We start from the raw sequence: 14309 nt of genomic DNA, 5'->3' as shown, positions 1-14309 counted from the left end.
CTTCCCTTGGCTGACCCTTGATGCTTAGAGGTAGAGGCAATAAAAATCCCTTTGGCAAATTATTAATTAGCTATGCCTCAGGAGCCTTCAGAGTCCTCAGTCCTAAGAAAGAAAGGTCCCCTGCCTTTGGGGACCTTGTCCTGGCTCACAGTCATTTAAGAGAAACATAAGATTACATTTTGACATGGGCATGAATCTGACTATATAAAATATGCCAGTGAAAAACTGGCATGATCTTTTTTTTATAGACAAGAGGATTTAGAGAAAGAAATTAGAATCTGAGGATTTATATTGGGATTACAACCAAAATCTAGACAGTAGATCAGTCATAATCTTTCCAAGCCATATGGATGGGTCAGAAACAACATGGAGGACAGTGTACCACTGCACCGTGATCACCAGCCTACTGTAATTAACCTTCAGATTTAAGTCCCTGGTATGTCCTAGTATGACAGCATTTCTCACTTAAACCCTCTTTCTGTAATCAATAGTAGAGGATTTGGGCTGTTGGATATCAACCCATGAAAGCTGAAATGCCACTTCCAGACTCTTCTGAAACCAGGTTCTGTCAAACAGGATGGGCCAAAGAAGAAGATTTTATATCCCTATTTTTAGTTTTGACCTATTGCCATCTGGAAACCCCAGCTGACCTGGGAAGCATTTGGCCCTCTGCTCAGACACACCCAAAAGAGATCACCTTCAGAGCCAAATGCAGAACTTTAGACTGAGCCCAAATCTACAGTGACAGGAGGGGTGAGCTGTTTCACTACCACCCCCACCCCTGCATAAAAGAGAAAATTCACAAAGTAGTGCTCAAATAGGAAATCTGGTTAGTTAATATGCCTAACACTAGTTAACTAGAGTGGTAATGGCAAGATAAAGTCAGAGTTTAGCTTCTTATCATGCATCTGATCTTATTTTGCTTTTGATACTGACATAACCTTCAAGTTATCCTCTAAATGCAGATCAGTATCCTCTGAGATGTGACCATCCTCTCAATTACTTCTAATTCCACCAAAAAATCCTAGGTCCTAAAAAACACTAATCAAGAGAAGCTCTGGCATCTCTGTACTAAAAACAAAAGCAAATCTAATGTTAACTTTTCAAAAGCAATATGTTTAAATCATATTATATATTTTTTCTAAGAACTTTCACAGTCTCTACTGATCCATATCAGGAGGTATACTGCACATTTTATGGAAGAGAAATCTAACAAATAATAAGGCTCACTATCCCTTCCACAGTTAGTGTCCAGGTTATGTCTGAACTCAAGCCAATACTCTTTCCAGCGCAGTGTCTGCTTAGGAAAGAGATCTGGCTAAAATGGATTATAGAAGCCCATCTACTTTTTCAGTGTAGCTCCGCTCCTGCCCAAATCACACCGTATTTCTAGGACACTTATGAGTAAGAAAATATGTTAGAAATTCTACAACAGAAGACAGGGCAAGAAGAAGGCATCACATACTGTAAGAACCAAGGATGTGAACTGAGGAAGAACTGAAGTCACTGCTGTCATATCCGTATGCTAATCACGCCCTGTTGAGACTTTGTCCCTCGTTTCTCACCACTGCCAGCATTCAGAAATGCCTGAGCTTCCCTGGAGTGAAGGAGGCTATTTGTCTATTCTCCCTTCTTCCTTATAACAGAACCTTTGGCATTGTGCCCAGCTTTCATTTTTTTCAAACTAAATTTCCCAGCTTCCCTTGCAGATAAGAGTGGCCAATGAGATGTAAGGAGAAATAGGTGAGTGGAGCTTCTGGGAATGCCCTATTGTCTGACTTCCTTTCCTCCCTGTTACCTGAAAAGCGACCTGGCAGTCTGAGAAACAACAATCTCTGGAAGGAAAGACCAAAAAAATCACAGGGAATTTTCCGCAACACTCTGGAAACACTGAACCAACATCAACAACTGCTTACCTCCTGACTGTTTATGACATGAGAAAAATAGAGCCTTATCAGGTTAAACCACTGTAGCTAGTTCTTTTTTCTAGCAGATGAAGCTAATCCCTAACTGACAGAACTGGCTTTGCTCAAGCTCAAAGTCTAGAAAAAGCTCCTGACCAGGATCACTGCCTCAGAAAGTGGGAATGGTTGGATGTGTGGCAGAGATGGCATTACAGAGGCTCTTATGGAGGCAGCTGTGCTCCGAGAATGAGAATCAAGGTCCCATTCAAAAAGCCGGTGTTTGCCTGACTGTAAAACATATGCCCAAGGCTAAAGGGCTGTGACAACGAATCAAAGAATTGCTTTTCAACTTTTTGTCAAAGATGTTTTGCAGATATGGAACCATGAAGTCTTGTTTGACAAATATAAAGCTGGAAATGAACTACAAATATATCACCCGTTGACTTGTTTAAGAGTTATTTGTGGATGGAAAGGTGGATTGGACTCATTTTGTTGTATTTATTATTTTACAACTCTTGTTAATTCTAAACTGCTTGGCACTAGTTGTGTGAAAATTATTACTCTCATGTGAGGAATAAATAGTTCACTTAATTATTTACTGGTTGCCTACAAAGAACCAGGGGTTATTTACAAGAAAAGTGGCCAGGCTCTAAGGGATATTAAAATAAAGTGAAATGAAATGGACAAACATTCAATTACATTACAAATTTTTCTCATTTTTAAAATTGTGGTAAAATATACATAATATAAAACTTACCATTTTAACTATTTTTAAATGTACAGTCAATGGCATTAAGTACATTCTCATTATTCGCCAACCATTACCTCCATCCATCTCCAAACTCTATGCATTAAACACTAACTCTTCATTTCCTCCTCCCTCAGCCCTTGGCAACTAGCATTCTACTTTCTGTCTCTGTGGAAGTGATTTCATACAATATTTGTACTTTTGTGTGACTGGCTTATTTCCCTTGGCATAATGTCTGCGAGGTTCATCCATATTGTCGCATGTGTCAGAATTTCCTTCCTTCTTAAGGCTGGATAATATTCTTTTGAATGCATTAGTCTACATTTGGTTTATCCATTCATCCTTCAATGGACACTTGGATTGCTTCTACCTTTTGGCTATTGTGAATAATGCTATTCTTTTTGCTTTTTAGATAAAGTTTTATCAGAAGTCAAGGCATGTCTTTATGGTAGAAAGAATGTTTATCAGGGTCAGAAATTATGGGGGAGAAGCTGCAAAGTAAGTTTAAGGGCTTGATGTTGAATTGTAGATTTTATTGGGTACAATTCTGCAGAGAATGAGGCAGGAGATGATTGAGAAATACAGGAAAAGAGGTTCAGAGGAGAAATCAAAGATCACATACTCTCTAAATGGAAAAAAGACATGGAAACTTTCTCTCTTAAAGTATCCAAAGTAATTTAGAATAGCCCAACTTCATTGATCTCTGTGTATAAGAGATTGGATCTTAACACTAAGTTTAAAGGAGAACACTGTAGCTGCCCCAACATGGAATAGTAAAACAAAGATATAAGAAGCACTAGAGATGCTAAAATTTCCTTCAACTGATAGTATTTAGTAAAAGAATTCGATAGCATTTAAATTGTGGTTTGTATCATTCCAATGTTGTCTGATCATAGCCACCTGCTCAACAATAGAGAACTTATTAAACCAGGTCTATTAACCTATCTTTAAAGAAACTTCTCTTTGTGATTTGCCTCTCAAATCCGAATATCAGAATAATCAGAAAGCTATACACTCCAAGCCTCTCTTTTCTGAGAAATCTAGGTTGTCTACGGGTCAAAAATACCCTAACAATAGGAATAAAGATTCTCCATAGCAATAATAAAAACACACAAGCAAAACCTCCCAATTTCTTTTATTAAACACAAATAAACAACTGGAAGGCCATGTTTTAAGACCAGAAAAAGTAACACATATTTTATAACTTTGACAAATCAGAACTTTCTTACTCCCTCAGGCTGTGCTTATGTGTTTAATCTGGCTAAAGAGTACTTCAACTTCATTTCCTCCCCAGGCTCCAAGATGTCCTGCATTTTCAAGGAAAATCAACTGAGAAGCAAATATTTATTGAGCATCTACCACATTAGTTGACTAAATCACTGAGGGCTTTGTTTTCCTAAGGAGCTTATATTTCTGTGATTTTTAAGTGGCGCCTAAACTAGGAGACACATGAAGCAAAAGTGGATGTACATATAGAGACTGATGGACACTGCCCATCAGTCTCTTCATACTAATGAATTACAGGTACCTTTGCGGCCGCATGAGGTGAGGCTCCTTGGTCCAAAAGCAGAAGGGCCACTTTCTGATTATCATAATGTGCAGCTACATGCAGTGGAGTTAGCCCGCTCTGAAAACACGTGCAGAAACAACAACCAGCGTCAAACGTGTCTCAATATCAGAGCCCTAGATTTAGGAGATGGATTAGATTGGATACGACAGAGAGTGTAATTTACATTGCAGTTTCCACAATACTTGGGCCCCAGCATTCACCTCCTACTTCCGAAGTGTTCTTCATCCTATGAGACTTAAATTAGTTATAATTTAGGTGGCTGTTGGTGAATATTAGCAAGTGCTTGTTTTATCATCACAGAAGTGGCCTGTCACAGGGTGGCGGATGATCTCATACCTTCCCAGCAGCATCTGGAGACGCACTTTTCTGCAACAGGAGATTGGCTACTTCAAGCTTCCCATATTTTGCTGCCACATGAAGGGGAGTAAATCCTTTCTGAAAAACAGAAACATAAAAATAATGAGCAATAGAAGATGACACAAAGGCCTTGCTTTTCTGGAACTGATGGATTATTCTAATGATGAAGAGCAGTTAAGCCGGCATTGAGGACCAAGACTGGTAAATAATAGTTAAAGAGTCTCTTTATCCCCGAGGATGAGCAGAATACCTGATCTTTCTCCCTCTGTTAACTGAACCTCAACATGCCACTATTTCTGGGACTCAGGGCACCTGACCAGGATGAAGCTGGAGCGCTAGACCTGGGGCTTATTCCAGGGCCATTTTGGGATTGCACATTGTGAGAAGAGGTTATGGGGTCTGAGGCTTAATTTGGATTTGGAGAGCTTAGGAAAATTCAGGGCAAGTCTGGACCTCAGGTAATCTCACATCACAAACTGGATCCTTTCTCTTCCCCTTTCCCTGTTTCCCCTTGTATACATATATCCTTAGGATGCTCCAGTCTTCAGGAGTAGGAGTCAGAGACTCTTGCACCTTAGCCACCAGAGGTGAACTGAATAATAACACATGGCTCTAGCCCAATAAGTATGAGAGGGTGGAATGCTGAGAGCTGAGTAGAAGCTCTCCCTTGCTTCAGCTCCTACAAGGATCTAGTTATCAACCAGTCAGTCAGCAAGCACCGTTAGGGAGGGTCCCAAACACAAGTCAGGAACTAGAGGGTGATGGATACATTTGAGCTCATGAGACTATAGCCAAATAGAGCCAATGGGCAGCTGGCATGATGGAAGGACTGGGCACTCAAAACTCCATCACCCATTATTCTGTTTTGCATATTAACTGAAAGACTTGCATCTCAACTCTACTGAAGAGCCTACAGAATCACAGGGGTGAAGTTTGAGGTAGTCATCATCTATTCAGATAGTTTCCCAAGTATTTGTAATTATTGTAATTATCTTGTGCCTTGATTACACATTAATGCTTCTTCTCCGCATCCAAATGAGAGAGTGTAACACCAATTTCCAGCTTTCTAAGACATCCCATAGGCCAATTTGTCTTGCTATCACACTTGCTAGGTTTATACAGTATCACAAGAAAAATGAGCTCTAAATTTTGGATTCTGCACCAGCAGAGCAATTGTGTGGTAGGTTATTATTCTATGGCATCAGAGTTGAGATTAAAAAAAAAGTCAAACCATAAATCAGAAAAGACAACAACAGCAAATGAAAATAACCCAAGAAAAATTTACCTCCTGATTTGAAAGTATTTTATAAAAGCATCAACCAACTGAACTTTGATAATGTATACTTGGCCTCAGCAAGGGAAATCTGTGGCTGTGTATTTTGTGTGTGTGTGTGTGAGGAAGATTGGTGCTGAGCTAACATCTATTGCCAATCTTCCTCTTTTTGCTTGAGGAAGATTGTTGCTGAGCTAACATCTGTGCTGATCTTCTTCTATTTTATGTGGGATGCTGCCACAGTGTGGCTTAATGAGCAGTGCTAGGTCCGCGCCTGGAATCCGAACATGTGAACCCTGGCCACTGAAGTGGAGCACGCAAACTTAACCACTATGCCACTGTGCTGACCTCTGTGGCTGTGTTTTTAAACAACCTTTTAAATCTATCAAATAACTTGCAAGAAATACTGATATAAGAAATACTTGATAACAATAAGGTTTCATTAGAAGATAAAGTACTGAGAAAGTTAAGAGACACACACACTAAACTACCCTGCCCCACATTAGGGTTTTGCTGGCCATGTTAATGACTACCCTGGGATCCCAAGTATAGATGCTGTTACACAGCTTTTGTACCTATTACTGTGTTGACTTGCTTTCATACCTTTGTTGTTATAGATAAAGATGCTCCATGATCCAAAAGGAATGCGGCTACATCCTCATGCCCTTCTCGGGCTGAAAGGTGGAGTGGGGTGTACCCAGAAGTCGTGGCTGCATTTGGAGATGCTCCTTGCTGCAAGAGCTGTTGAACTATATCTGCCTTTCCCAATCGGGCAGAAATATGGAGTGGGGTTTGGTCATCCTAAATGACAAGGCAGAAATGCAAAGCTGATGAGCTGAGAAAACAATGGTGCCATTGTGAAACATTCCACAAACTTTCCTTGGTATGAGAGGCTATGTTCAACTCTTCAATTCAATGCTAAAAAGAATCTCATTTATCTTTTTCTTTAAGGTTCAACAAGTTGGAGATGTTAGATCTAAGCTCCTTAAATACCCTTCTAGTAACTTATTAGCATGAAAAGTGTGAAAGGCAGTTCTATCTATAAATTATCCCCACCACCTCCTGCCATACTTTATCAATTTTTAACCTCTAATGACTCTTTTTTGGGGAGATAAGGGAATGTATCCTGGCAAAAGTCAAACACCTGGGAGGGATATTATACTTCCACCACTTACTATACACTTATATGGAATGAATTATTTTAGTGATGCTGCCCCCCCGTAGTCAAAGGCAGAGGGAGAGGGGGCCAGTATAGGGTTGTGTAGATAGACCTGTATAAAGGCTCCCAGCCAAGAGGACTCATGGGGGCCAAAAGCCAGCCTACCCATCTACCTAGAGTAGAGGACACCTTATTATAATCCACCCAAAGGTGTGTGGCACTAACTAAGTCCTCCACCCTTAGGGCCTTATCTCTAAGTGGGAGGGGCATCTTTCCCTAATTTGCCCAAAGATGCACTATAGCAGTCTTCTAGAAAGATATCAATCCCCTACTGGAATGTGAAAACTTCAGGTAAATACTTTATGTAGGGAAGGTAGAGAGAAGAGGCTAGAACACAGGGCATTGCTTTGGAAAGCTAAGTAGGATAAGGGTCAAGGTCAAAGGAAGACGGTCTATGTAGAGGGAAGCATACGAGGAATTAGGGGAGACGCCACAAGAAGAAGAAGAAATATCGAAAACAGAAAAAAATAGTTGCTAAAGAAAAATCTCATGTAACTCTACTACTGCCACCACCACTGCCACGATTTGCTGAGCTCCTATATGTCCCAGGCTCTGCTCTAAGTACTCCACCTATATCAATTCATTAATCATCACAACAATCCTCTGAATTACAACTGTCATTATCCCCATTTTCTATATGAGGAAATTAGAAAAGGAAATGTGGCACAGAGATGTTAATTAACTAGCCCAATGTCATGTAGCTAGTGAATGGTGGACGAAGGTTCAAACCTAGGCAGTCTGGCCAAGAAGTCAGGTTCTTAACCATGATACACGCTGTGTCCTTAACAAAATGATAACTACAAATCTTATGCTCAGTTTCAACTTGTGGGTGAAACCACTCCCTAGACCCAAGGCTTGATATATAACTAACAACATTCTGAAATGTGAGGTTTCTTGTAATCCGTGGTAGAGTACACCCTCTCTTAACTATTCCACTTCACTGATTCAGCACATTAACCAACATCCTCTAGATCAGGGGTGAGAAAACTACAATCCAGGGGCCAAATCCAGCTGCCATCTGTGTTTGTAAATAAAGTTTTATTGGAACACAGTCATGCCCATTGGCTTATGCATTGTGTATCTCGGCTTTCACTCTGCAACCTCAGAGTTGAGCAGCTGTGACAAGGACCGTGCATGCCACAGAATCCAAAATATTTACTCTCAGGCCCTTTACAGAAAATGTTTGCTGACCTCTGTTTCTAGCTCCTCTGTAAAATCAACCAACTGGGCACACAGTGCACTGGACACTTGAGGCTTATGGTCTGCGGCCTAGAATGTCACAATCCTCGTACCCACTTGTGGATTCTATATTTACAAAGACCTAGCTGTGATGTTCCCACACTAATATGTTTGCACTACGTACTTCACTAGTTTGTGCTATATTTGTACTAACTACTTTAATTAAACAAATAATTATGTTAAGAGGTAAACTACGAGTATGAAAGGAAAAGCTTTATTTTTCCCTAAGAATACTAAGTTGAAAGCTTTGGAAAGCCTTGATAGAAGTTGATAAAAAAACAATTATGGTTAAATTAGACATAGGGGAGACAGCTGAATATATTGGGGGAAAATTATAAAAGTCTAAAAATATTCTGTACTCAAATTGCTTCACAAATGTCTCAGTTTTCTCTCCCCTTGACCCGAAACTAGAAACTACAGACCGTGTAAATAAATGACAAATAAATGCCTATTTATATATTATATGTTAAAATTAAGTGGTTAAGGCATTTATGCATTTATTTATGACTCCTGACCTGAACTCCCATTTTGATAACAAGACCAACTGCCCATCCTGACCGTGATAGATAAGCGGGTTTCTGCTGAAGCTGAACCCCAGGCAGAGAATGAAGCATTTGAACTCAACCCTGAGCTCCTCCTCCTCTGCAAAGGCAGATCCGTGAAGCAACTTGGATCGAGTCTCAGGGTTTATGCTTTCACAGCTTGTGAAAAAAAAAAGCTTTTCCTTTGTGGCTGTGACAGCTGACATATAAGTTGACCAAAAGAGCTCAATTATGTTCCCAAGCTGTGCTTATTCTAGAAGCTTTGTGCATAAGCCCTTCTTCAGAGAGTGCGAACAGCTCTGGACACCAGTCTAGGTTCAGCTCCTAATCTGTTCGGGACTAACAATGTGCCAAGGACACAAAATTCTTTCTGGCACAAAGTTCTGATTCTATTTAAATATTTTGTTAAATAATTGAATGGACAAATGGGCAGCAAAGGGTTTTTTTTATATCACTTGGTAGAGACTTTTGTCATTGGAAGTTGTTCACTTACTTCAAAAAAGTGTTCTTGGAAGAGAACATGCATACAATTGAAGGTTTTATTAAAATCAAGGTTTTTTTCCTCAATAGCAAACACTTCTACGTATTGCACATACCTTAGCTTTAGCTTCTACCTGAGCGCCGTCTTGCACCAGATACCGCACGACTTCCGCCTGGCCAGACCGAGCTGCCATGTGCAGCGCTGTCTCTCCTCTCTGGGGAACAGGAGCCAAAGTAAATTAACTGCAGCTCTGAAGAAGAGTGGCATGTTTTATTTGCCTAAAGCTTATGACGTAGTGTTTTTTTTCTTACTTAAAAATGGTCCCAAGCACTTCCTTACTGAAAACTAGGAAAGATAGGAAATTAAATGCACAAGAATTTCACAGGAACCTGGTCAGTGATGGAAGGACTGGTGTAACCATGGGAGCCTAGTCCCCAGCAGTATTAGAAGCATTGCTCAGTAATCTACCGTGGCCTCCTCGGGAGTTGAAAGGGGAATGCTCACAGGGGCCAAGCAGGAGGGTAAATGAGGGAAGGCGGGCAGGCAGGGAGTGCCAAGAGGAGAGCCCACGCCCTGCCCCAGGGAGACAGCGCTCCCCTGCAGCTGCAGACTGCTGCGGGAACCGTGCAAGATGCCGGCCGTATCAGGCTACACCTTCCTATTGTTCAAAAGCAGTGGCGGGCTGGATATTGGTGTACATTTCAGTGCTGACCACAAAATCAGAATTAAAAACAAAACAAAGCAAAAGCCAAAATGCTGCATGGACAACATAAGCACACCCAAGGGCCGGATGTGGCTCCATGGCTGTTGGTCTGCATTCCTGCCCAGCTTTATCTCAACAGGTCAGTACCCAAGGCTTTGGGCATTATCTCAAGGGGTCATTTTCTTTGCCACTGAACTGCCCCAGTTTCTTCCACCCCCTTTTCACCAAAGAGACTTTAATTCAGATTATTCATGTATTTAATTAAAAAAATGGAAACAATATAGAAAATATGGATAGATTGAAATGGAAAAAGTAATAAAAATCAAATATGCTCTCTCACACCACGGATGGCCATCTTTAAATTGCTTTTATAAATTGAGCTTTGCTTTATAGGATATCCATCTCCACAGAAGGATATACAAAGACGAACTTCACACAAAACTTGTTACTGGGTTTACTGGAAAGGCGTTGAGGGTAGAGTTTCCCATATTACCCAGTGTTCTCGTTATGAAGGAAAAGGTTCTTCTCCTGGCGTTAGTTCCAGGAAAGAGTGTATTTTAGTTGAGAAGCTAGTCTGTTTCAATCTTGTGATGTGTTGGTTTGGGCTGCTAGAGGACAGAGAGCCTTATTGGAGGCCCACCCTCAGGATGAGTGTGCAGGACCATATGGCCTCCCCTTTCTGTGCCAGACTGTTGCTTGTTTTATTTTTACTTCTTTGATGCTCATGAGTCTAGTGTTGTTATGCTTGTGGTCCGGTGTACTAATATTATTACGATGTCAAACTTAAAATCCTGTAGAACAATGTCAAATGCCACATGCAGATCTGGGTGATAAGTTACTCCTCTGATACTTACTCTGAAGTGAGTTTCACGGTTCTACAGGGTGATGCTTAGTGTAGGAAAACAACATCATCCCACAATTTATGAACTGAGTTCCATAGGTTTGCTATGACATGGTCAAACACACTAAAAAGAAATTACTCTGAAGTTACTTAAAACCACAATAATGATAGTGTTTGAACCACTTTCTCAATATGCAACACTTCTTAATGATTCTATTATAAAAATACATCCTCCCCCACAAAAACTTTCTTTTTTAAAGCATAATGTCCAGTAGTAATGTATCTGCAAAGTTAATGGACACAGTCTATACGTCCTAACAATTTATGACCAGCTGGCAATTGAACGGATCTTGCTTTTGAAGTAAAGGAAACCAGAGGTATTCGTAAATTCTGTTTTTTTAAGCAGTCAAATTAAATAGTAATTAATTTAATTTAATAAAAAAATAAGTAAATAAAAGCTACTGTTGCCAGTTTCTTAAATACTCATAATTGGACTTTCTTTATTAAAAGGATACTTACCACATTGGTGGTGTTTGGTGAGGCTCCATGATGCATTAGTTGTGATACGATATTTACATGCCCCATGAAGGCAGCAACATGGATTGGGGTAAGGCCCGACTGCGGGGAAAAGAGGGAAATGTTGGTTTGTTGGCTTATCATACAAAGGGTTTGTCTGTCTCCCTACGTGCCTATCTGCCTGCCTGTCTGGCATCCATCCATCCATCCACCTATTTTAACATAAACAGTTGAGTGAGCAGATCAGAAAATATCAGGACATTGACCCCAAGTCACAGATTCTACAAGGAAATACATCAATACATAATCATCATCTCCCTAAAGCAAGTTCTGTGATTATGAAAGGCCTATGTCATAGCCATTAAAGAAGAAAGAAGATTTGTTTCATATATTTTATATAGACCTATGAAGAGGATTTAGAGAGAAATACCTTGAAGATTTTTTTCTCTTTGCTACTAAACCTTCCTTATCCATATGACTACGTGTGTGTGTATGGTTGAGGGGGGGAATGTGTGATTACATGTGCAATAGCAAAAAGTCAACTTTTATTTCAGATCCTATTTTGGTCTTTAGAAAGGATTCCCATGCACTCAGAATAACTGATTCTATTACACGTAAAAGAGCGGGGTACCAAACACAAAGCCATCCCTTTAATAAATGAGCAAATCAGCATTGATAGGTTCAATCATTTAATTTTTTAACTTTGAGTATTATAAATTAAGGCGACATAATTAAGTCAAATACTACAATAGTCACTAAACTAGACCTTAATTTTAAGTTTGCTTCAACTTCTACTCACATCCCCCCCAAATACTTGTGCTTTTTGTATGAAGTGACCTCATTTTTAATTTTTCAGAATTTAATTCTCCTTACATATTGAACATCATAATTTGGAAAACATTTAATATGGTCAGAAAAAGCTACTGTTTTTTAAAAAGAGAAAGAGAAGGCGATGACGAATCTCAAGAGAAATTTGAGAAATGTCAAAAAATACGCGAAAGGAACTCTATACAATAAAAGTGAGGTAAAAGACAGAAGAGGAAGAATTCTGGTTGCCCAGACTTCAAATAGTGGGAACTGTGGAAAATAAGGAAAAGGGGAATTTTGTTATAATTTGGCACCTTTTTCCATCAGCAGGGGGAGTTGTCAGAACGTGTGCAAGGCAAAGCCCTCATCTTGGTCTGCACTGCCTTTTAAAGCTCTAAGGGACCACAGAGCTGGCAGTGGAAACTTCTCATCACCGGCTGGCATCTCTGGACACTTATTCAACATCAGTCAAAAATCTGCTTTTATTTCAGAGCCCATACTGATCTTTAAAAAGGATTGCCATGCTCTGAGAATAAAGATGTTATTTTATAATCAAAATAACAAGGTGCCTACCATGAAGCTATAGACTCATAAAAGAGCAAATCAGTATTAATATTGTTAACCATTTGATATTTTAAAATTACAAGTGTTATAAATCAAGACAAACATTTCATTTGCAGATAAGAAACTGAGGCAAAGCAATAATCACCAGACTAAATCTCAGTTTTTATGTTTGTTTCAAATCCCATCGTCTTTACTGATACCTTCAACTAACGTTTACTGAAGGATATATTATGTTGTGGTATGTAAAGACCAGTAAGACTCATGCCTGCCATGATGGAGCCTGCAGTTTCTGGCGAGCTGGGGGAGCAGCTGGGTCACAAATAAGCCAGCTGGATAAGTGCTTTGATGGAAATATGCACAGGAAGATGTGACAGTCCTGAGGAGGAGCACCTAGTCCAGGCCAGGGGATGCGGGGAGGTTTCCTGGAGAAGGTGGCCCCAGATCTGGTCCTGAAGGGTGTGCAGGATTAGCCTGGCAAAGAAGGTGTGACACATGGAGGGTGCAGAGATATGGAGGTGAACGAAAGGGTGTCCAGTCCAGGGAAGTGCTGATGGGCTAGAATCCATGGAGATGAGAGGGGTGGGGTGGGGTGGGGATGGGACGAATCTGGAGGGGTTGGCTGTGTTGAAGGTTCCGTCAGCTCTGATCCTGATGGATGGCTTCTCTGAGTTCTGTGCTGGTTTGTACAAAAGACACCTAGAGCTACTCCTTTACTAACTTCAACGACTCTGTGTGTCGTTAATTCTGAGTTTTTCAGAGAGCAATCCTCAGGTTACAAACTCACAGAGGTTGTGTTATGCAGGGTTTCTCAATCTTGGCACATTTGACATTTTGAGCCAGGTAATTCTTTGTTGTGGGAGGCTGGCCTGTACACTGTCAATGTTTGGCAGCATCTTTGGCCTCTATCCACTAGACGCCAGTTGTACCATCCAATTGCGACAACTAAAAATACCTCCAGATACAGCCAAATGGCCACTGGGGGGCAAACCTGCCTCCAGTTGAGAAGCACTGCATTATAGGATTTCATATAGATTATCCTGTTAGTGATGGTGCCATGCACCCTTGAGCACGATGCATGTGTTTTGGGCTATGCTTCCAGTCGTGGTGATGTATTTACACAACCCACCCACACTCTCATCTCCTCTCCTCAGGAGTGGCAGCCTCCTGGGTGAAGTATTTAGAAAGTAATCTGTGGCAGTCACACTAGCTGGTCCTCGGGGATGGCACTGCTGAGGCTTTTCTCTCAGCATCTGGGGAACCCCAGAAATCCGACTCCCCTCACCTCGGTTACGGCTTGGATGGATGCACCGTGTTTCAGAAGGAGTTCCATTACTTTAATTCGATTCTTCTTACAGGCAATATGAAGAGGGGTAAAGCCATTCTGCAAGGCACAAAGACATATATCTACTTGACTCCATTCCACTGAAATCCACTTCCACTGTGTGTGGTAAAATATCTTTGCTAAGTGATGTTCTGTAAAGATTTGGAAATCGGCAGAAACAACAAGGGGTAAAACAGAATGAAGATTCTTTTCGGGAAGCACAG

At 40.6% G+C, this 14309-nt stretch overlaps 1 protein-coding gene across 1 annotated transcript in view; it reads right to left on the bottom strand.

Annotated features, from left to right (window-relative positions):
* The window catches only part of ANK3 (ankyrin 3), a 333064-nt gene that overhangs the window by 138583 nt on the left and 180172 nt on the right, over window positions 1–14309 (bottom strand). The window contains exons 11-16 of the mRNA XM_046652926.1: window positions 14047–14145; window positions 11397–11495; window positions 9449–9547; window positions 6456–6653; window positions 4559–4657; window positions 4181–4279 (exon numbers count right to left, since the gene is read on the bottom strand). Coding sequence (XP_046508882.1) covers window positions 4181–4279; window positions 4559–4657; window positions 6456–6653; window positions 9449–9547; window positions 11397–11495; window positions 14047–14145 — 693 coding nt within the window. The remainder of the gene's footprint in view (window positions 1–4180; window positions 4280–4558; window positions 4658–6455; window positions 6654–9448; window positions 9548–11396; window positions 11496–14046; window positions 14146–14309) is intronic.

The sequence above is a fragment of the Equus quagga genome, chromosome 2 (assembly GCF_021613505.1).
Source record: "Equus quagga isolate Etosha38 chromosome 2, UCLA_HA_Equagga_1.0, whole genome shotgun sequence".
Taxonomy (NCBI): Eukaryota; Metazoa; Chordata; class Mammalia; order Perissodactyla; family Equidae; genus Equus; species Equus quagga.
The sequence above is the reverse complement of the archived record's forward strand: the minus strand, read 5'-3'. Positions and strand labels throughout refer to the sequence as shown.